General features: G+C 35.3%; 1 protein-coding gene across 1 annotated transcript in view; it reads left to right on the forward strand.

The window, feature by feature from the left end:
• Window positions 1–24,881, forward strand: part of IVD (isovaleryl-CoA-dehydrogenase) — a 155,485-nt gene that overhangs the window by 98,268 nt on the left and 32,336 nt on the right. The window contains exons 8-13 of the mRNA XM_089791891.1: window positions 14,360–14,436; window positions 19,907–19,957; window positions 20,040–20,104; window positions 20,455–20,609; window positions 20,826–20,866; window positions 20,951–21,005. Of these exons, the coding sequence (XP_089648017.1) occupies window positions 14,360–14,436; window positions 19,907–19,957; window positions 20,040–20,104; window positions 20,455–20,609; window positions 20,826–20,866; window positions 20,951–21,005 (444 nt within the window). The remainder of the gene's footprint in view (window positions 1–14,359; window positions 14,437–19,906; window positions 19,958–20,039; window positions 20,105–20,454; window positions 20,610–20,825; window positions 20,867–20,950; window positions 21,006–24,881) is intronic.

A 24,881-nucleotide genomic window follows, 5' to 3' on the forward strand; every position in this document is an offset into this window, starting at 1 on the left:
ACTTGTATTGGGTTTTTTAATACACAATAGAGGAGCCTACATTTTAAAGCTTGTAGAAATTGAAGCAAAAATAGGCATGTTATTGTAAAATTAGGAAAATTCGCTCACAACGCAGCAAATTTGCTAATATTTTGGATTTTTTTTGAGTAGGGTATCTTGGCCCTAGTAAGTTACAGTAAAAAATAAAATAAAAATTTCAGAGAATTTACATTTCATTTGTGTGATTTATTTCAAAAATATTGGTTTCCATCATGACAGAGTCTCCAACAAGAGGCAAAAAGTAAAATAAAAAATTCAGAGCATTTACATTTCATTTGTGTGATTTATTGCAAAAATATTGGTTTCAATCATGACAGGGTCTCCAACAAGAGGCAAAAAGAATTCTACCATGTCGGGGAAATCCTCTAATAAGGATTGGGAAATAATAGAGGAGAGTAATCCCAATGAGGAAATGAGTAAGTTCAAGGAAGAGGTTAAGAGGGATATGTGTGACCTACGAGGAGATATATTAGATATATGAAGCATGTTAAGCCCCTATATGAATGAACCAAGGAGGGAGTTCTCAAGAAATCAAGGTGAAACCTTCAAGTCGACTAATAATGACACATTTTAATACTCCTATGGGATCTAGGAATTTTTTTCCAAAGGTGGATATGCGCAAATTTGATGGTAAGGATCCTTTAACATGGATAAGCCAAATGGAGATTTTTTGAAGTACATCAAACCCCATATGGACAAAAGGTCACGATGGCTTCCTTATATCTAGAACCAAATCAATTCATTTGGTATCGTTGGCTTTGTACTCATCGGATGAAAAAGGGTCTCACCATATCATGGTTAGTTTCAATAGAAGAACTCCAAGCACAATATAGTAATGGTGTGACAGACAACTTCTTTAGCCAGCTTGCTAAGCTTCAACAAACAAGATTAGTTAAAGAGTATATTCAAAAATTCCAAAATCTATCCTTAAGAGTGGATACAATTACAGAGGAGAACTTGAATGATTTATTCTTTGGTGGGCTCAAGGATCACATTCAACATGAGGTATGCATGTTTAGTCCTAGCTCAGTAAATGAGTCTTTTATATTGGTATGTAGGGTAGAGGAGAAGTTCTTGATTCCTAGAAAGCAAGAGGCTAATGTGACAAGAGAAAAATGATATTCAACACCTTCTCTTCCTCAACCTACTAGGTTGACTCCACAACAATTTGAGGAGAAAAGAGAAAAAGGGTTGTGTTTCAATTGTGATAGCAAATACAATCGAGGACATAAATGTAGTGAAAAGAAATTGTTCTATATTGAAGGTCCAAGTGAGGAAGAAGAGGATGAACCCATATTGGAGGAGGATAGGGAGTAAGGTGAGGAATCACATGATTCTCAACCAATCATTTCTTGTCATGCACTTTTAGGTTTTAGTGCACCACAAACTCTCAAGGTAGTGGGTTTCTTAAAGAAGCAGAAAGTAACAGTGTTGATCAACTTAGGTAGTACTCATGACTTCATCAACAAAAAGTTGACAACTCTTCTAAATTGTTTTATGTATCCAGCCCTAGAGTTTCAGGTTTTGATTGCAAATGGGGGTACAGTTAGTTGTTCAGGGAAGTGTCATAGCATCAAATTGTCCATGGGAGATTATCAACTTGATACCCCAATGCATGCAATATCCATGGGTGTGACAGATATTGTTTTGGGAGTACAATGGCTTACTACATTGGGAACAATTGAGATGAATGTCCAAGAACTATTCATGAGATTTCAATCAAAAGGAAAGGTAGTGGAGCTAAGGGGGTTAAAGACAAAATCCGCACAGATGGTAAGCTCTCATCAAATGCTGAAGTTGCTTAAGAAAGGAGCGGATGGATTTGTGGCCCAACTATGTTCATTAGAAGTCTCTCAATCTAATGCTCTTACTCATCCAGATTTACAAGCAATAATTGATCATCACTCAATGATTCTTGGATATATGCCTAAAGGACTTCCTCCTAAGAGGGATCATGACCATGCCATACAACTAGTTCCAGGGAGTCAGCCACCAAACATTAGACCTTATAGGTACCCACACATACAAAAAAGTGAGATAGAAAAAATTGTTGAGGAAATTCTAGAGGCAGGAATTATCAGGCATAGCCAAAGTGCTTACACTTCCCCTGTGGTGATGGTGCGTAAGAAGGATGAAACTTGGCGCATGTGTCTAGATTATAGAGTGCTCAACAAGTACACCATTAAAGATAAGTTTCCTGTTCGATGATTTGCTAGATGAATTAAATGGAGCCATTTTTTTTTACCAAGTTAGATCTTAGATTGGGTTATAGTCAAATTTGGATTAAGGAGGAAGATATTTGTAAGAGCATTTCGAACTCATGAGGGTCATTAAGAATTTTTGGTGATGCCATTTGGTCTTACCAATGCACCATCTACATTCCAAAGTTTGATGAATTCCAATTTTAAGAAGTTCTTGAGAAAGTTCGTGTTAGTGTTCTTTGATGATATATTGATTTATAGTAAGACTTGAGAAGAACATTTGCAGCATGTAGATTAAGCATTACAATTAATTGAAGATCATCAACTCTATGCTAAGCCATCCAAGTGTGGTTTTGGTCTTAAGGAGGTGGAGTATTTGGGACACATAGTTTCACATGGAGTAAATGTGGACCCTAACAAAATTAAGGCTGTCATGGAATGGCCTATTCCAAAAACCATTAAGAAGCTAAGGGGTTCCTTGGGATTGACATGGTACTATAGAAGATTTGTGAAGAATTATGTTCGTATAGTAGCACCCTTCACCACTCTAGTGAAGAAGGATTCTTTTCATTGGAATGAATCCACTAATGTAGCATTTGAGCGATTGAAGGAGGCTATGTGTATAACTCCAGTGCTTGCCACTCTAGACTTCACCAAGGAATTCATTGTGGAATGTGATGCTTCTGGAAATGGGATAGGAGCAGTTCTCATGCAAGAAGGTCGACCAATTGCTTTTGAGAGCCGTCAATTAAAAGGCAAAAATCAGCTCAAACCCATTTATGAGAAGGAAATGCTAGCAATCCTTGATGCGGTTAAACAATGGAGGCCTTATTTTATGGGTCAAAACTTCAAGGTTGAGAAAGACCATGATAGCCTAAAATATTTTTTTGGAACAAAGACTATCTTCGGAAGAGCAACAAAAACGGGTTGCTAAGATGTTGGGATATGACTTTGAGATTGTATATAAAAAAGGGAAAGAAAATATTGTGGCTGATGCACTTTCCAGGAAGGATGAAATATATGAAGCCTTATTGTGTGCCCATTCAGTATTAAAATTTGTTGGTAGAAGCCAAAGCAGAGTGGCAAAATAATGTTGCAACAAGTAATTTCATCCAACAAGTAAAAAGTGATCCTAGCAGTTCAAATAAGTTTTGTTTTAAGGGGGATATTCTTTGGTATAAAGAGCGCTTGTATCTATGCAAGAATTCCACTCTTAAAAACAAGATTCTCACAGAGTTACATGAGTCCCCATTTGGTGCTCATTCAAGATTTTTGAAGACATATCATTGGGTCAAGCAAGATTTTTTTTGGGAAGGGCTAAAAGGTGATGTTCAAAAATTTGTGGCTGAATGTTTGGTTTGTCAAAGAAATAAGGGCGAGACAATTAAGACACCAGGTCTCTTGCAACCCTTATCTATTCCTAGCCAATGTTGGGAATAGGTATCCATGGACTTCATCACAGGGCTTCCCAAATCCAAAGGTCATAATGTCATCATGGTAGTAGTTGATCGCCTTACTAAATATGCACATTTCATTGCATTATCACATCCTTTTACGACAAGTATAGTGGAAAAAGTTTTCTTGGAAAATATCCAAAAGCTACATGGTACACCTAAGGTTATTGTTAGTGATGGCGATCCTATCTTTACTAGTCACTTTTGGAAAGATTTATTCTCATGTTTGGGTGCTTAATTGGCTCATAGTTCTTCATACCATCCTCAATCAGATAGGCAAATTGAGGTTGTTAAATGTTTGGAAGGATATCTTCATTGTTTCACTTCAGAGAAACAATCTTAACGGGTAGATTGGCTACCTCTTGTAGAATGGCGGTACAATACTTCTTTTCATAGCTCATAAAAAATGTCTCCATTTTTGGCACTTTATGGATATCATCCTCCTTCCATCACATCATCATTAAGGGTATCACCAAGAGTTGAGGCAGTAGAGGATCACTTGCTTCATCAACAACAGGTACTTTCAGGACTCGAGGAGAATTTAGCTATGACACAAAATCGAATGAAATAACAGGCAGACCAACATCGTAGTGAAAGAAATTTTGAAGTTGGGGATTGGGTCTTCTTGATATTGCAGCCATATGAACAAATCTCAATAAAGCAACAAAAAAAGAACAAAAAGTTGTTTCCAAGATATCATGGACCATACCAAATCATGCAAAAGATTGGTAGTGTTGCCTACAAGCTAGAGTTGCCACCAACAACAAAGATATATCCAGTTTTTCATGTTTCTTGTTTGAAGAAGGTAATTGGGCAGACTATTCCTACTCAAACAGTACTACCATAGCTTGATGAAGAAGGAAGTATAATTTTGGAACTAGAGTGCATTCTTCAAACATGCACGAAGAAGCTGAGGAATAGAACCCTCACCCAGTATCTCATCCAATGGAAGAATTGACTAGTTGAAGAGGCCACATGGGAGGATGAAGAGTTCATTCAAAAGAATCCACACTTGGTTAGCATTGAGAACAATGGTTCTTTGAAAAAAGGGGGCATGCTATGCCCTTAATATTGGTGTATGTAGGGTTATGAATAGTCAACTTGTGGCTATCTTAATCCTTAATAAAGTCATGTTATCATTATTATATTATTATTTAGGTAGGTAGGTCGGCCTAGGTGTTATATAGGGTTGTGTCTATTCAGCCTAAGCATAATTAGTTCTACATATGGTTGTGAGTCTTATTTCAAGATCATATTGTGAAGTGTGTTCTCCTTGGAGATATTTGGAGGTTGTCCCCTCAAAGTGGCCTATTACTCTCAATTATTATCAAGTATTTTGTAGAATATTTCATATTATCTCTTCCATTGTGCAAGTTATTTCATCACACATTCTTGATAAGGAATTGTTGTCTTTTTTTTTGATTTTGTTTGGTAGCTTCAGGTGGATAAACTATGAGACTAAAATGCAGATATATATATATATACACACACACACAAGTGTGGGATATATATATATATATATATATATATATATATATATATATATATATATATATATATATATATATATATATATATATATATATATATATATATATATATGAGATATTATATAATCATTTTTTGTTATATTAATTAGGTTATAATGGATAGACATGTCTCATGAGGAGACATGTCTCTTCATGTCTATTACATAATATAATTAAGAGTGAAATCGTTGCTATTGAAACACACATACGAAAGAGGCAGTGCTATTACATTTTGCAGTAATCCTCCAAAACCAACGTGGTATCAGAGCAAAAGCCTGGGAGGAAGATCCAAAGTAGGAGGAAGCACTGGCTTGGTGGATTACAAAGACAATTTAGGAAAGATATCATTTCATTATGTTGTTCGTCTCAATGCCCCTGTGAATATGATTGCATGGACATTGTCACTATCCATCTAACTGCGACTTGTTAGTGCCTACACGAGAGTTCGCGAATGGTCTACATTGATTTAGTTCATAAGCGACATGAGGGGATGACATTAATGTGCCAAAGAGGATTACATAATTGTCTCCTATTGTATTCGGAAGCCATACTGCAAGGATACTAACACTAGGGGTTGTAACATTAGGGTTCATGATATTCAAGCTTGGTGGATATGGCCCTCGAGAACTAAAAGATGTTATAGAAGGCATAGGCTTCACACCTAGAGCCGTCAAGCCCAACTATATTGCACCAATGGGTTTCAAAGTTGAAGAAGCATTCTTCACTAAAGCTACTCCATCATCTAGTTTCATGACAATTTTTGAGAAATTGCTATCTCGAAACAATGAGTAACTCTAAGTCATGGGCACAATCGCTCGTAGTTTGGAATGCTTTAAAGCTTCTATAAGCTAACAGTTCACATTCATGCATCACTGTTAGAAACTAGATCTCCTCGTAGCGCTATCATCACCCAACTTCAAAGTAGAAATAAAACCTTGGTTGATTGTGCTAGCGCCAATGGTGAAAATTTAGGTGGCATCGTTTGCATGTATTCAATTTTTGATTGAATTGCTTGTGGGGCTCGAGCCTAGTCACGAATGAGTCATGGGAATAGAGCTATGTAAATGGTGGACCCAAAGCTAAAAATTTAAAATGAAGATGAGCAAGGAAGGGTCCAAAGTTCCAAACCAAAGTGACATTCATAATAAGTAATAAAAGCATGGGGGGTGAAGTGATATCGGACCCCGACACATGACTTAAGTATATTAAGGTAACATATATTCAAAGTTTTCTTATATTATTAAACTATATAATTGAGTAGTATTGTTATTGAATAAAATGAAATAAGAAATAAAATTAGTAATGAATGAGGAAGTCATGTGATGGACATAACCTTTTGACTACATAAGATAAATTCTCTTTTGAGTAAAATCTTCAAGTATTCTATAGCAAATCTCTTTTCTTATTTTATAATTATAAGAGCTACTTGCCTTGCTCTTTTCCTCCTAGTATGTTATTGTAGGAAGAGGGAGATTGAGATTCAAAGGTGTTAAAGTTTTAGCTTCAGTTGGATTAATTCGATCCGAGATACATTGTTGTTATTGATAATCATCATTTCCTATATCTACTTATTCATGTTATATAAATAAATAAATAAATAAATATATATATATATATATATATATATAGAGAGAGAGAGAGAGAGAGAGAGAGAGAGAGATAATACATACATACATACATACATATATATATATATATTATACATACATATATATATATATATATATATATTATACATATATATATATCTATATATATATATACATGCATAGAGATATTATATATATATATATATATATATATATGCACATGCATACATATATCTATATATATGTATGTATGTATATCTATATATGTATGTATGTATATATCATACAAATTATTATTAATTAAATGATGAGTAAACCTTAGAGACATGTATTCTCTCATATTTATATGAGATTCAAATCTGCATTTGGTACACATCAATTGCAATGGCCATGTTAGTACATCTGTAGAAAATGATCCATGTTAAACATGGTATAAAAGCAGATGTGAACCACTAGGAATCGAAATATTTATCTTTTAATTTTTGAATGAAAATTGTACCAAAGCAGTTTCCCTACCAGACATATGAGATTTGAAATACTATTAAATTATAAGAAGAGGAGATCAAAATTGAATTGATTCAGATATATTAAGAACTATTTGAATACTGACCATTGCTGAAGTGGCAAGTTTTTGTGCCAACATTCAAGTTCGCGTGTAGGTTATACGATTTCTGAGCGGATAGAAAGAAATAGTAGATTTCCCTGTTATTTGAGAGAAGTTTGTGCATATATATAGAGATCATGTATTCCTTTCTTCTATGTGGAGGATATTAAACAGAACATTGTGTATTATTTAGAGTTATCCAGAAATGCCATATTATGTGGATAGAAATTAGAAGGCTGCAGTTGTTGGATCTGGTGGCAGTTTTTTTTTATATAAAAAAATGTGTTTACTGTGGTGGACAAAGCTTTCTGATGATATTAACCCTAAAATACGGTATCATATTCATGCTTCTCACTATATATGTGCTGCTGAAGATGTCTTGGCAAAAAGTTACTAAGTGGCTTGCAATAAATTGCAATGATGAGACTGGAGATATTGAGAAAGCGGTTTAGGATCTTTGGCAGAATGCTTTTATTGAAGAAATTGAACTGAACTGCACAATTCAACCATAGAGATTGACGAGAAGAAGATAGCAATTGGAGATTGTGAAGGCCCAATAGAATGAATGTCATACTTCTATCTGTCATAATATGGAGGTGTTGATAGGGTGATAATAAAGGAATTCATCATCAAATGATAATATTAATTTGTTTGCAAGCTTAGAGGACGAATTCATCCTAGCATAAATCGCAGCAAAGTTTGGTCAAATCAACTAGTAAAGCAATGACCATGTAAAGTACAGATCAACGTATTATATGTGTCCCGTACTCAAACTTTGTGAAAACAAAATGAAGATTTGGTTTGCAAAGGTGTCATTAAACCATGACAGCATAGAAGTTTGGGATAAGAGTATTTGTTGAGTTATATGTTTAATAAACTTAGTTAATTCCGACTAAGTCAATTCATCCACGTCAGAACACCATTTGTTTTTATTGAAGAAATTAAACTCAAAATTTGCATACATAATCACTTTATAGAGTTTGTTCAAAGAAAAGAAAGATGGGGAGGTGGTGGTTGTATAAGCGCGGTCTCCCTACTTTTTGTATCTAAAGAAAAGTTTAAAAAAAAAAAGGAGAAGCCAGATTCGAATTGGCAAAGGTAGAGTACAGCCAGCAACAAGAGTTGCCCCAAATTCACTAATAAGTATGTTGAAAATCTATCTTCTCATCAGGTTGTTGATGGGGAGATGAACTAGAAGCCATGATAGAGTTTAATATATCTGCACTGAACACTTGAGGCATCTACATAAAAATATAAATCCAATGTAGTGACCAGAAATAAACTATGAAGACGGCGATAATTGTATGGTCAAGTGACTTAAGAAACAAGGTTGAAAATAATACAGGTTATCAGCAGCGACCAGACATGGTATTTCATAGATAGCAAATGGAAATAAATAATAGCAACTGTTTCATAGTCAATTCCCAAACAAGGCAGCAACAATTCAAAGAATGACATCGTACAAGTGTTATATAACAAGGAAAACAAATGCAGTGGAAATCTAATGGTCGATTCTTTATCAGATAAAGGCTTGTGGTAAAATCATCCATTTCAGAATACAAGGAGCAGATATTTGTTATGAAACATCATTCATTCAAAGGGTTGACATTAATCGTTTCCTAGTAAACTCCATTACTCAGCGATACAGATGCATATATTAGAAAACTATTAAAATCTCTTATGTCATTTGTAATAGAGTTGCACATATATTGAAGCAGACTCCAATGAACATTTTATAAAGGATGATGAAATATGGATGAGACTCGTTGTACAGGAGCCACCGAGAGTTTGAAAAAAAGAAAAAAAAGAAAAGTGTTCAATAAGTTTGATACGCACAATAGAAGGCCATATTGTTTCATGAAGATGGCAACTTTAAGGAGTAGTTATTATTTTTGGAATTCTGGTACTGTCAATTCATAGATATAAAAGAATTATTTATAGACTTGTATGCAGCGATCAAAGTTATGAGAAGAAATAAAATAATAAGATGGTGGAAGAAAACAAATTCGATGACCACATATATGGGCAACCTCATAGATGACGGTGATGAAAAATATTTGGTGCTAGATAGCTTTGGAGTTTAGAAGATATGATTCACACAGGAAAGATGCGATCACTTGAAGCAGCATTTGAGTTGGACAGATATTATATGATTATCAATGATGAAGCAACATTTTAACCATAACCAATTTTAGGAAAATAATGAAGCATGCTTTGCAAATTTAAGATCTCGAAGGAGCTGAAGGAGACCATGAAGGAATACAAATTTTTGAGAAGCATCTCTCCCCGAAAAATCAAATCTTTGCTAGTGTTATAGCATTTTGTAGCCTCAAGGTTACAGATGCACATCTTGAGCAAGTCCATACAAAGGTCATTGGAAATAGATCAAAACAAGATGTTATAGGATGCGGGAAGAGAAAACTTAGTGGCAGTGACATTGAATATGATAGTAGTGATGAATTAGAACATGATGACGTGACAAAATTGAGCATTAGGTGATGTGACTTACAACAAGCTTGGAATCCAACCTTTTGCATTAGAGTGCAACATAAACATAATACCAGGAATATTTAGATGATGTTATTAGAAGTTTCATTATAACATTGTGGAGATTAAGCATGAAGAACAATCAAACACCCTCTTAGCTAATGTAGATAAGATGTTTTGAGAGAGAGATTGTATTACTTCATCTGTTGGAAACAGAGTAGTGAAGTTGGTGAATGGACACATTGAGCAAGCTAATAGTTTGCATATATCGTAACGAAATGATATAAATTTTCTAAGTTGCAAAGTCACTATTCATGCTCAAATGCTAATACGGGTGTTGACCAATTGAAGACTCAACTTCCTATTGGTTGATGAAAATAATATATCAACCACAAGCCCTTTGTGCAAAATATAATATGACAAACCAAGAAGTATAAGAGATTGCATTCAAGGAAGAAATAATTTCACGTGTGTAGTCATGGGACTAAAGAGTGACTGAAAACCTTGTAAAATGGAGTAAGTGGGAATATTACATTGTGGGGGGAATTATAAGCAATGTTTCATTCCCATTGTTTGACAAATGCTTATATGGAGACGATTTTCTGATTTGTTGCATATGGACCCTCATCATAGCAACTTGTATCAATGATGTTCATGTGCAGGTACGTATTTTTGAGTATTACATCTATCTACTCATTGTATTATTTCTATTTGTAGTTCTATACATGCTACAAGAATTATTTTCCTTGATCTTTTCCTTTATGTCTAAGGATGTTTTCTTGTAGGAAAAGAAGGTTGGTACCTTACACATGCTACCAAATATTGTGCAGACTCAATCTTATGACAATAGCTCTGAAGTTGTGATCTAGAATTCATTAGTTATTTGATGATCAGGCTAGATAAAGTGAGACTCTTGAAGAAAATATCTGTGATGATTTAGATTATAAGTATCCTTCTATATTAAGAGGGAGTTTGACTGCATGATTTTGATGGGCCTACCTCTATGTACATAATGAGGAAGCAATGACTTATCACCAATAAGTCAGGAAGATTGATATCAGATTCAGAGGGAGTTCGACAGGCATCCTTAGGCGAAGAGAGCTTTAAGGGAGTAACTAGAGGACTTCACTTCCCAGGATTGTTGTTCAGAGGGAGAAATATGAAGTGTGATCTCTTCTCTATAAGGGATAAGTTCGAAGTGAAATTCCTTGTAATACATTCTTTTATGTGAGAGAGAATTGAGGTGAAAGCCCTTGTACCACCTCTAACTTGGTTCATGGTGGTTACTATTTCGCAAATGATATGTAAACAAAGGTGATGATCTTTCATTGACATATATAAATAGAAGGTAACCATTGTAACTTGGCGATCTTATAAATGATAGACCTCTTATCACGACAACCTTTATTTAGTTGTCCCAAAGTGTTGGAAGTCATGATAACGGACATATCATGGTCAGATTTCATTAAGTTGTTATCCTGGAGTGTTGGATATCATGATACTTGTCATGATAGAGTTCATGACATAGTGATTTCTAGTTATCTAATTGACTTCATTAAATTGTTGTCTCGGAATGTCGGAAATCAGATAACTCATATCTTGATAGGATATAACATATTCTTTTGGTAGGCATCAAGGATTTGGTGCTAGTGTACATCCCAAAAGAATATAAGAATGACAAACATCATATGATTGACATTTCATGTTGAATCATTCTTTGGATTATATTGAGAGATAACATCTAAGTTGATGGATATATGTTGATATGCCATTCCAAAAATATCATATTGAGATGATATATCTCCATATGCTTGAGAGCATAATGTGTTCTATAAATCCTCCCTAGCTAAGAGGGAGTGTTAAAGTTGTAACCTTAGTTGAATTAATTCGATCTGAGATACATTGTTGTCATTGGTAAAACATCATTTCCTATATATACTTATTCATTTTATACATATATATATATATATTATACAAATTATTATTTATTAATTGATGATTAAACCTTAGTGACATGTCTCCTCTCGTATTCATATGAGATTCAAATCTGCATTTGGTACATATCAATTACAATGGCCATGTTTGTACATTTGCAGAAAATGATCCATGTTACTCAAACAAGAGGGAGCCTGAAATTTTATTAGAGGCAACCTTGAAAGAGAGGGAGCAAATAGAGAATATGGTTCAATAAAACTTCAATGATCTTGGTCATATTGATTCAGAAAGAGTAGATCATGTTGAAGATGGTTTCTCCAGTGATCATTAAATTGTAGTTGTTAAGAGGATTGTGATTCATGAATATACTTCATGATTATTTTGATGGGCCTACCCCTTGTGTACATCATGAGGAAGTGACAACTTCCAAATGATCACCACTCGTATTTGCAAATGTTATTGAAAGTCGACGATCTTACAATAACTTAATTTTCTATTATGATGGATATCTTATGATGTCTATGGAGATCATTATATATTATACTTTGCATGGTGGATGTTCATATTGTAAGCATTATGAGAATGCGTGTGCACATACATGCTGAATGTTATGCAAATTGATGTTCAGGAGGCCATTACACAAAGGACTTGGCGAATATCAAATGAGTTGACATTCAGGAGGCCATTAATTACAATACTTGGTGAACACCAAATGTGTTGACATTCAGGAGGCCATCACTCACAGTACTTGGTGAATATCTTGCAACTCAACATTCAAGAGGCCGTTGCTCAAAGAGTACATGGTGAATGTAAAATGAGTTGACATTCAGGAGGCCATTACTCCTAATATCTTTATATGACATTGAGATAATATATGGTCATGTGTTAATCCTCCCTAGCTAAGAGGGAGTGTTGATGTTAGGTATCTTTAGGTGGATAAACTATGAGACTAATATATATATATATATAATCACTTGTTATTATATTAATTAGGTTATAATGGATAGATGTGTCTTTCCATGTCTATTCCATAACATAATTAAGATTGAAATTGCTGCTATTGAAACACACATACCAAAGAGGCAGTGCTATTAAAATTTGCAGCAATCCTCCAAAACCAACAGTTTTTTAAAACATGATACTAGTCCTGTATCAGCTGTTTGATTGTTGTTTAAATAGAACACATATAGATGATTTCAAGAGTACTGCTCTCTGATCTTGTGAATGTTTAGGAAAATGCCACAAAGATGACAAGAAAAAACAAACTAGATATGACCTGATCACAAGTTGCAATTTGGAAAACAATAGCTGTTCAGCTTTAAACTTGACATCATACAAAAAATTTGGATGGGTACAGCAAGAATGTGTAGTGAACCTTTGCAAGGAAGCTCTTGTGGGTAATGATTTAAACACGAATGACCAGCTCTATGCCAACACATGCACCCTTGACATTGAGCAAGCCATGCGGTGAACCAATATTCTGGCTGTGTTTATAGCTCTCATAGAATATGCAGATGATTTTTGTGTTTCACACACACACACACATGCGCACGCTCATGTACACACACACACACACACACACTCCTTAAGCCAAATGAAGGCATCCACAGTTCTTGGAGACTGGTACATCTGCACTTGGAAGATGCAATCAGAACTAAGCTGGACGTTCAAGAAGTGTGGGCTTCACAAGGTGCGGCAATTTTGGTGAGTCAAACATGGATAGATTTTCTGATACAATGGTCAAGAGTTAGACCTCAAATCTTTGACAAATGCAAGACAGAATGAAAATTTGTTTATGGCCAAGGAAGGAATTGATGTGAGAAACAAGAACTCTATCATTTATTTGGTATACTTGTATATCCTTGTGCAGGGGATGGAGGTTTTTGCAGCATAACATAGTATGTGAGCAAAAACTGCTGCTAACATGCTATAAACCCCTAAAATGCTCGGGAGAGTTACAAAATCATAGAAAGTCTGAGAAAACTTTAAATCACTTCTATTTACTTATTGTGGATAATTCGATTTGGATAACTTTCCCCCTTGTTCTTTTGTGGGGAAATACTAAGTGATAAATGCTTCGGTTACAAAAATTTGGACTGCAAGGTTTAGCAGGTCAAATATTAGTCAATCACTCCACAGAAATATTAAAAAGGTTTTGAATTGTGTGTGATTGATGACTGCTGAGCTACTTGACATTCTTCCTGATAATGACATATGAAAGGGTTATTATAATGTTTGTGGAATGATGCAATGCTGAAAGCTTTAAGAAGGTTTCTGTCTTTGTTGATTATACTCAATGCACTTTACATGAGTCCTTTTTTGTCCTCTGAGCTGCACTCTAATCATCATAGAAAAGTTTCCAACCCAGAAGATGCTAGTATATTTCAATCCTTATGCAATTTACTTGTATCATAAATCATAGGGTTACTGTATAAGCAAATTATGTACTTGTTTAATGCATTTGCTGAGCTCCGAAGCTGCTTTCTCTGTACTGTCTCTAACATGTGTTTCTTTGATGCAGGTAATTTATGCAAAAACAGATCTAAATGCAGGCTCGAAAGGAATCACTGCATTCATTATTGAAAAGGGCATGGAAGGGTAATTTTCCTATAAAGTGCTCTTTTGTGATCCCCAATTAATTATTAACTTCTGGTCCTCTTCTTCAGAAGTAGACACCTAGCTGCTTTGACATTTATTCTTTAATTCATTCTTGTTTCTAATCATTTAGTACCACTTAAATTGAGTTCTCCCCTTTCTTAAAAGATTTTATTTATTAAGGAGTATGATGAGTACTTCTTCAGGCTTCAGTCCAACTTTGCTGTTTGAATTTCTCATTACAAAAATGTTAGCATGGCTGTATTACTGTGGTTTTCATAGAAGTATTTATTTTGTGCATGGTACAACAAGTACATAGCATGTGATTTGGAGTAAATGTATTTTATACAACACTGATCAACATCAGAGTTACCTCACATCTTGTTTCACAAAGTCTGTAGACATGAAGTTTCTTTTTGGTATTTTTTCTTTCATCTTTGCTTGAAATATTCTCATTGATGTCAAAGTTACAAAGATGGATATATTGGAAAGATTGTCGTTGATGGCAATGTTGTTCAGTGGAGATTTCTACAAATATCATCATTGATATCAAAGGTGAAAAGAATGTCATTGATAAAGTCATGGATGTCAAAGGATTGTGGACAAGATTGTTCAAGTGTACAGAGAGCAGACTGACAATGAAGGCCAAAGGTCATAGAGCAGAAATTGATATACACTTTAAGGAGCAGCGATGAGTATAATAGTTTGAAGATAGAAGCTTATGGATGCAAGGACTAATGTCATATATGTTTAGTAGCATATACATACTATAACAATACCTTATATAGTTGCTAACTACTTATGAGTGCAGTAATAAAACATATGCAATGCATGCTAGCTGACTTCCTCAGTATACACAGGAATATATTCAGGTAGAGATTATATATCAAGGCAACAATGAAATATATTGCAGAAATATGATTTGCATTTGAAGAACATTAATAAGATCATATCTTAAAGTGATTAAAGAGATTTTAAGTGGAATGATATTAACATAAGTGGCAGTGTTCAACAGATATGGACAGTGATCTATATCATGGGCAGTGATTCGTTGTGTTATGTTTTCATATTTAAAAATAAAAAACAACAATAAAATAGCTAAAATGCACTAAGTAAAGCACATATGGCAAAAAGTCAGATAAGACAAAAAGAATAAAATGAAATAAATAAGACATAACAAATACACAGTTAAAGAGCTGCTGAAGTAGCTCTTGGAAAAGGGCAAAGATTTGTTAGTAATAAACTAACATGCAGTGATTCTATTATAAGGGAGCAGTGATTAATGAAAATATAGTAATTAAGATTAATAATATAAGGACACCTACCTTTATAAAATATGTGTTGATGAGTTAGAGGGGTTTCTTCATGAGTACCTTCCGGTGGATTATGGTTGTGTTCTTCACCAAGCTCTGATTCGTATCCTGTTTTTTGCTGATGATGTTGCTCTTTTGGCTCTTTAGGTGAGGTATTGTAGGACGGTTAGAGTGTCTGGCTTCTTTTTGTGATATGAGAAAGTTGATTGTGAATTTGGGGAAGACAAAGGCAATGGTTTGTAATGTCCCCTTTTCTAGCCATTATTTTCATATGCATTGTCAGTCCTATCCACCATGATCCTGCAGGCTAACTAGGATAATACAGGGGTCACTATGGGATTTGGCCTAGGGATTTCCAGTTTTGGGCCAACTGGAGCTGTTTGACAGGGTTTCAAGATACTTACTATTAATAGTAAGTCAGTAGGGGTTCCTTTTTTTGGCTTTTCAATGTGGGACTAAAAGCGTCTCGCTGAGATCTTTCTGACAAGCTAATATACATGTTTATATGAGTCCATTTGAGTTATTTGGGAAGCTTTCAGCTTTCAGCTAGTTTGAGAATGGGAACCCTCAAGGCGAGAGGCAGTGGACGGAAACCCTGTTCTTAAAAGCTTTTTCTTTATACTACCAATCTGACTGCATTTTCTGTTTTTAAGATTGGTTATTACATTGTTTTGTTGTGGGATTGTAAAGCAATATTATTTTTAGAAGACATATTTTCAGTTGGATAGTGGTGTTTGCTGAATGAATTGAAAATCTTTGCATGCAAATTTGTTGTTAAATTTTTGTATTGTGTTTTTGAGAAAATTTGGATAAAAATATTTAGTGGGATGTTACATGGTCTTCAATTTCCTTAATGTAAAGTTTCTGCAAATTCTTCTTTAATCAGACTGACATAATGCCTTTCTGTGTGCTTAAGATAGTCTTGTATATACGGACCTGTATATGGAAGTGATACTTATAGTGTAATATCTATTTTGAAATGTTCTTAACCTTCTGCAGAAAATCATACAAGGCAGTAATGAAGAGAAGCAGACTTTAATGTATCTTGTGTGTTCTCTATCCTCACACTTACCTTATGTTGATACTGCACCCAAGAGGCATGTCCTTACAAAGGACATGACTCTTCTAGGTCGGCCCTTAATTGCTTTCTTATAATCGACGTCTAATCAAGGAGACATGTTAATATCTAAACTAACCAAAAATGATTAGTTAGCCTTTAAACTAGGTTACCCAAAGGAGACGCCAATAACTATAAAGTATAAAGGAGAAGACAATTATTTATAGGCTTTATTTCTAAGGGATTTCATGCATTCTCAGATCTGTACGATCTGTAGAATCAGATCAGAATGATTTCATAGTTACAGAATTAACACTTAAGACCTCTCACCTTCACTTCACTTTCAGCAGATCTGAGCTCGAGATTTTTTCCCCTTATACCTATTTGGGGGTCAAATTTTGGGTCCTCATCCAGCTGCGTATCAAGGGGTTTGGGTCCCTTGCCCTTATCAAAAGACAATTTTTCAGACACCACTTCCAAGACATCCTGTCCAAGATGACACTTCTTTTACTCTTGTTTGACCCACTATTCTTTATGGCTCTATAGTTTGGGGACCTTCCCTTTTGGAGCCTAATTGGGCTTCCACAGAGCTGGTTCAGATTCTCTTTCTTTGTCGGTTTATTAAATATAGTCCATGCCTCACAGTATTGTTCTTGCAGAGTTTCCCGGCTCGTCCTTTCGGGCTTGACACCGTATTTGACCTTTATTTGGTTCTTCACCATCTTTGTTGTTTTGTGGATTCTTCCATGGGTCATTAGAGGTGTCCCTACCTTGCTTAGTGCTCCTCCAAGTCCCTTACTTTTTTGGCTGCTCCCTCTTGTTGGTCTGTTGGGGCCGCGACCCTCCTGAGTTCTATTTGGGTTGAGATTGATCGCCTTCTCCCATTCTAGTACTCTTTGGATGTTCCTCCCCACCTCCTCCCTCCCAGGTGGGAGATGAACAGATGCATCAGGGATGATATTTACAAGAAGTACATTCACACCACTTTAGTTAATCGCCTTTGGAGCTGTCCCAAAGATGGCCTTTGTGCTAAGTATTTTTGGGAAATTCAAGATGACATCATTGTCTGCTCTTCTTATACTACCTGTCCTTGGCAGCATTTCCTTAGGTTTCCTTTAGGATAATTCAGATTGGGTTCTCACCATCTCTAAGTTGAGATTGACCACATGTTGGATAGGTGTTATAGGCTTTTCCAACTTTGTCCCTTAGTGAAGTGGAGTTGTAGGTGCTCTTTATCTTTTGTTTTCCTATCTACTATGAGATTAGAGGCAATTTCTATCTTTTTAGAGAAGCTTAGCCTCTCTCCTCCCTCAGGTACATGGATCAGCGATGTGTTGCACTCTATCTGCAGGAGGCCATCAGTCTACAGGATCACTCTCTTTAGTGTACTCTTCAATGACCTTTGCACCCGTTGAGCATCACTCTATCTGCAGGAGGCCATCAGTCTACATGATCACTCTCTTTAGTGTACTCTTCAATGACCTTTGTGCCCTTTGAGTGATCAACACATTATCTCTTTCTTTCTTGTGATAGTGTGGGGCACCAAAAGGTACTCTGCCTTACCTTCTCATTCTAGATTAGTGAGGCCCCGTAGATCTTTGCAGAGATCCACTCCTCCTCGCTAGGTGGGTCACTCCCAAAGGAAGCTTCATCATCATCCCCACTCTGTTACTTCTACAGATTATCCTTCAGTTTTGGGTCTCTGTATCCTCGGTTCCTTAGTTTTGTTTGGTGGTTTGGGGTTGCCTTCTCTTCCCTTCCACCCTCCTCATGCTTCTTGGTGTCCTAGTTTTTCTCTTTCCTTCTCTCTATTGTTCTTTGCTTTGTTCTCTAGACAATGTTCCGTGCTCCTGCTGTTGTTGCTCTCTTGTTCGGCTCTTCAGTCCCTTTGACGTGTTTGTAGTCACGTGTTGGTTTTTAATAAAAAAATTCTTTTATCTTTATGTTGAGTGAGTGGAGGCATGACAAGTTTTTTGATGTAAATAAATAACATAAAGAAGATTATTTAAGAAATCAAAGTGGAGAGATGAAGACTTATCGCGATGATAAAGCGGATTTGGGTGCAGATTGACAAGTGTGTGACAGTGTTTCTGGAAGAGTATCCTTCAATTTTTTGTGAACAGCTACATGGCAGTTTTATGAGCATTTTTTATGAGCGAGTATACAACAGATTTGTGAATGGGTATAAAATAAAGTTAGAAGAGTAAGGAAATATATAAAATTATCTTGTCAGGTTGTGAAAAGGACAGGTTGAGTGGCGTGTGTAAAATGTAGATCAGAATGAAGAAATAACGATAAGAAGAGTGTGTATTTGTAGATGTTCCTCAATGTAATATCATATGAAAATGGAAAGACTTTGTGGAGACATTAGGACAGAAACATTTGAAGGATTAGTGAGCAGAAATATGAAAAAGGCTTGAGCAGATTTATGAAGACTTTTTGAAACAAATTATGAAGATTCATGAGCAGATTCGATGGCGAAGTTTTGAACAGATTTTTGAAGAGTTATAGGGGACTTGAAGCAGACCAAATAGCAGAACTTAAGAGTGCAACAATGATAGAGCGAACAAATAAATATTATGAGAGGCTTATGACAGATTTTAATGAGAAGATTGCGAGCACATTGTGGGAGTTTTATGACCAGTTTATAGCAGATTTAAATAGAGCAGATTGGAATAGAGTTATAGCTCCTGTGAAGGCAATTTGAATGAGGAGTTGGTGTCTCTAAGTGAACAAGGGATTAGTGCAGGCAGGTGCCCACAAATTGAATGAGGGGTTGGTGCTTGTAATGTGTTGGTGCTCATGAATTGAACAAGGGGTCGGTGCCTCTAGTAAATTAGAGCCTATGCAACTTGTAACAAATTATCATATAAGAAAGCAACTTGCCATGGTTTTCTGTTGTAAGGCTTTCCATACAAATGTCATGTGTTATTGTGTTGTCATTATTATTTATCAAGTTTTAAATATTGTTAGAGGAAGAATAAATATTCAACAAGTAGAATCTAGCTAACTGTTACTTCTATAATTCAAGCTTCTTCTATGTAGTTGATGTCTCATAGGCTGTCATCTTTTTTGCTATTGAACATGCTATATGGTTCTGCAGCTTCAGCACTGCTCAAAAACTTGACAAGCTTGGAATGCGAGGCAGTGATACGTGAGTTTTGAATTTTTTCTAAATTTTTTCTTCTAATTTTTATATTATTATTTTATCCACATGTTTCGGTTATGCTTTGCAGATGTGAACTTGTTTTTGAGAACTGTTTTGTTCCTGAAGAGAATGTTCTAGGGCAAGAAGGGAAAGGTAATCTAACATGTAGAAAATATGTTAACATATCATGTCTTATTAACGAATTATCACTATTCTTACATGTTAGGAATTTACTTTAGAAGGAAATCCCTAAGGGAGTTTACTGCAATTTTTTTAAACATGTTCTTTTTAATCTTATTTTGTTGATAGTCTTGGTATGCACCCTTTGTTCAAATCACAGTACATTAGAAGGTTTCTGATCATTATGCTACTATATTAATACATGTTTATTGATAACGAATCTCTTCAAACTGTTTTCTTGGGTTCAGGGGCTTTAAAATCTTTTGTACTAGGTTGGGAATTTCAGATAGAAATTAAATAATGTATTCATTTTCTTTTTTTAGGAGTTTATGTCATGATGTCGGGATTAGATTTGGAGAGATTAGTCCTTGCTGCAGGGCCTATTGGTCTAATGCAGGCCTCAATGGATGCTGTTCTTCCATATGTTCGTCAGCGTGAACAATTTGGTCATCCTATTGGGGAGTTTCAGTTTATGCAGGTTTGAATTAAATATCTTGCAAAATAGATCTTTGGGATGCATTTGACTTAGAATGCTGCAGAACGTCGAATTTTCTGAATTAAATTTTTCTTTGCTTGCTTTTTCACAGGGATAACAAGAATGTAGGAGAAGATGTAACTAGCTGTAACTGTTCTATTTAGAATTAGCAGTGAATAGTCAGATTCTTACTGTTTGTATATGTTTTTGGAGAGACAGGGAAAACTAGCTGATATGTACACTGCTCTGCAAGCATCCAGGTAAGACACGATGCACTCATTTTTTTGTTGAGAACAGATAATAACATTTAATACAAATTGCAAACTCATCCTTGTGCTTGACAGGGCTTTTGTGTATTCTGTTGCAAAGAAATGTGACAGTGGCGAAGTTGACAAGAAGGTATAGCATGTTTAAGCACATTCCTATCCGATGAGAATTATATTTGGTTGTATGATCTACTCAACTTAAAATTGGCAAGGTCACCTAGATTTCTTTTTATAAGGGTCTCAATAAGTGGTTGGTTGCAAGTAGTTCCTTAAAAATACTAGTTTCTATTATTTTTAAATGATTGTAGACTGAATGTTCATTAAACTGCAAATCATTTGTAAATAATAAGAAATTAAAACAAGCAAGTAAAATGGGCAACAGTAGTGCACGAGAATGAGCAACATAATATGGATATTTGCCATGCTCCACTTGTTTTTGTGAGGAACATGTATGGCAGGGAATGTGTTTCTGGGAGTAATCCAAGAAGGGAGCAGTAGCAAAAATTAGTTAGAGAGACTGTGAAAGATAATGATGTATTTTTAGATACTATTGTATGTAGTTGTACTATTGGTTTCTGATTGCATTACTTGTTTTGAAGAAAATCATTATTTGATTGGTTCTGATTGCAATACGTGTTTGTGATAATGATGTATTTTAGATACTATTGTTTGTACTATTGGTTTTTGATTTGCAAATTTGAAACCAATAGTACAAAGAAGGAACTGAAAGGAGGAAGAGCACGACAGAAGCATATGCGATAATTAACACCCCTCCTACCAAATAAAGACGGAAGGCATACTATGCACACTTAGGGAGAGGGAAAAGGATTAGTGAGATTTCTCTGAAGCAGGGAACAAAGTGAAAGATGACGGGGATTATAGAGAATTGTTGGAGAAGAATTAGAGAGATCTCACTGATCCTTCTCCCTCTTCCTGAGTGTGCACAGTATGCCTTCTGTTTTTATTTGGTAGAAGGGGGCATTAAAATTTCATATGCTTCTGCAACATTCTTCCTCGTTTGAGTTCCTTTCTTTGTACTATTGGTTTCTGATTTGCAAATCATTTGTAAATAATGACAAATTAAAACATGCAAGTAAAATGGTTAAAGTTTATGCAGCAGCAGCAGTGCACAAGAATGAGCAACAAAACATGAAGATTCGCCATGTCCAACTTGATTTTTTGAGGGACATCTATTCTATAACTTTGATTTTACCAACATAAAAATGGAAATAGAATTAGAGATAGACAAGTTCAAGATTTAAATTTCAAATTATGCCCTGAATAGATTTTTACCTTGCATATGTCTTGTGAGAAGAAGTCTCCTTGGAAATTCCTAAACATTTCTATCTCATGGACAATATTGCTCCAAGTTGGAGATGTTGAAGGATGATACTTGGACCAACATTGTTCGTGAGGTAGAAGTGTTTAGGAATTTACAAGGAGACTTCTTCTCACGAGACATATGCAAGCAAAACTGGACACAAATGATTCAAGGTAAAAATCTGTTCAGGGCATAATTTAAATTTAAATCTTAAACTTGTTTATCTCTTATTCTATTATCATTTATCGTTGATAAAACCAGAGTTATAGAATAGAATTGATTTTTAATTTTTCTTGTTTTAGATGCACGTGGGCGATGTTTGATGCTAAGGTACGAAATCTATAGAGGATTGCTGTTACTATCTTGAGCCAACCATGCAATGCTTCACAATGCGAGCACAACCGAAACATATACACTTGAAAAAGAGAAAAAAGTTGATGAAAAGGTTGAATAATCTTGTGTGTGTTCCCTACAACCTTTGCCTTTGTCACTGTTACAAGATTCAAGAAGAGTTGGCAAATTAACGGATTTCCGGATGATTCATTGATTAACAGAGGAACAAATGTGTTCCTTATAAAGAATTACAAGGACGTTGTTTCTAAAAGAAACAACGTAGACTGAAGACGGAATTAGAAACAAAACTAGAGACAGGATAGGAAACATTCCTATCTGGACTGAAGAAAAAAGAGACAGGATAGGAAACATTCCTATCTAGACTGAAAGACGGACTACAGACAAGTAGTTGACTATTATAGAAAGTATAAGATATTATCTTAATACCCTCCCTTAATGGTCAACGTACGGATTTCGGAACATTCTGTGATAATTGAGACCCTCCCTGGATCTACAGAATGTTGAAACCAAGAAGCTTTTCCAGAAGAGTGCTATGACTCAAAATAGGTTGCATTTACAAAACTTCGTTTTTGTGGAAAAAACGGTAAAACCCAGAATCTCACGCAACCTTGCGTATTACAGACAACTTGAAATGATTTTTGAGGAGAAAATCAACAAACCCATGAAAAACAGAAACAAATTCAGAAGGCAAAAAATGCAGCTTCGCCTTGATCAGGACCCAGAGAAGTCGGACGCTGCGTAACACCCAGAACAAGTTGAGCGGTGTTGCGATATTTGAAGATTGCGATGATGCGCTGCTTCCAGGTTCCATAATTGCAACCATTGAATTTGGAATTATGTTCGAGCAGAATATTTGTCAGAGATGCCATGGCACATTTTTCAATGAAAAACTGTGAAAATTTGTGAAGGCACGTTCTTCGAGGCAAAAATACGAAAGACCCAGAAGAATCAGAGAATGACTTAGAAGAGAGCTCGAAAAACCCAGAAGGAATCTGCTGTCGTTTTCTGGATCTGCTGGCTCGAAAATCGAGGCACAAAAATCTAGGCACCCAAAAAAAACGGACAACCCAGTTGAGTTCTCAAAAAACCCACCAAGAATCTCTAAACAAAATATTTTTTCGACCCCAAAAATTAGGGTTTTGAAAAGAAACGGCCCTAGCTGAAAAAAGCTTGAAAAAACTTAAGATTTCTTGATAAAAAATGGCAGATTTTTCTTCAAGGATCGATGTGCATGGACGAATGGGGCTAGAGTGTGTTGAACAAACACAGGCAGACCCGAGTTCAAGAATTTCTCTAGGCCGAAAACCCTAAGCAGGTTTTAGAGAAATTCAACAGAAATAATTTTGAAAAAAATTAAACAAATAATTTCACGAAGAAATTATAAATTTTTTCGAAAAAATTTAAGTAATAGCTCTGATACCATGTTACAAGATTCAAGAAGAGTTGGCAGATTAACGGATTTCCGGATGATTCATTGATTAACAGAGGAACAAATGTGTTCCTTATAAAGAATTACAAGGACATTGTTTCTAAAAGAAACAACGTAGACTGAAGACGGAATTAGAAACAAAACTAGAGACAGGATAGGAAACATTCCTATCTGGACTGAAGAAAAAAGAGACAGGATAGGAAACATTCCTATCTAGACTGAAAGACGGACTACAGACAAGTAGTTGACTATTATAGAAAGTATAAGATATTATCTTAATAGTCACATAGATCTTGGGCACTGACACATCTTCTATCACTTTAGAGGAGGATGATCTATGAGTAGAGTAGAATTCTAAGGTTGATGATCATGTGTTCAATAATGAGTACTTGGAATGGGTTGATTGGGTGGATCGAGAGGCAAAGGTAGATGGCAAAGGAGGCTACAACACAAGGAGACCCATCGTAGGTTTTTGAGGATGATGTGGATGTCACTGTGGTTGAGCCTACGATACAGACATATGGACCTATCTTTGGTCATTTATATAGGTTACTCTAAGACTTAGTCTTCTAGGCTTTAGCTTTTATTTTAATAGATGTTTTGATCAATGAATATTTTAGACGTATCACACTATCAGTATTTCTAATGTGTTATTTAGTTTAACTTATTTCCTTCAGCTAAAGCCTAAAATTTGCATTTATACTTATATGATCAATATAAATCTGTGTAGAAATTATTATTTCTATAAGGTTAATTTATTAAATGATGGATGAAAAAAATTCAAATCCTAAAAAATCTTTCAATTTATTTGGTTTTTCATTTTGTCAATCCTTACCAAGTCTGAGTACAAGTCAAAAATCAGATTGCTGAGTCTGAGCTGATTTTGAGTCTTGTAGCATGATTGT

The sequence above is a fragment of the Cupressus sempervirens genome, chromosome 7 (genome assembly GCF_028749045.1).
Source record: "Cupressus sempervirens isolate cs-2001-9-10 chromosome 7, ASM2874904v1, whole genome shotgun sequence".
NCBI lineage: Eukaryota > Viridiplantae > Streptophyta > Pinopsida > Cupressales > Cupressaceae > Cupressus > Cupressus sempervirens.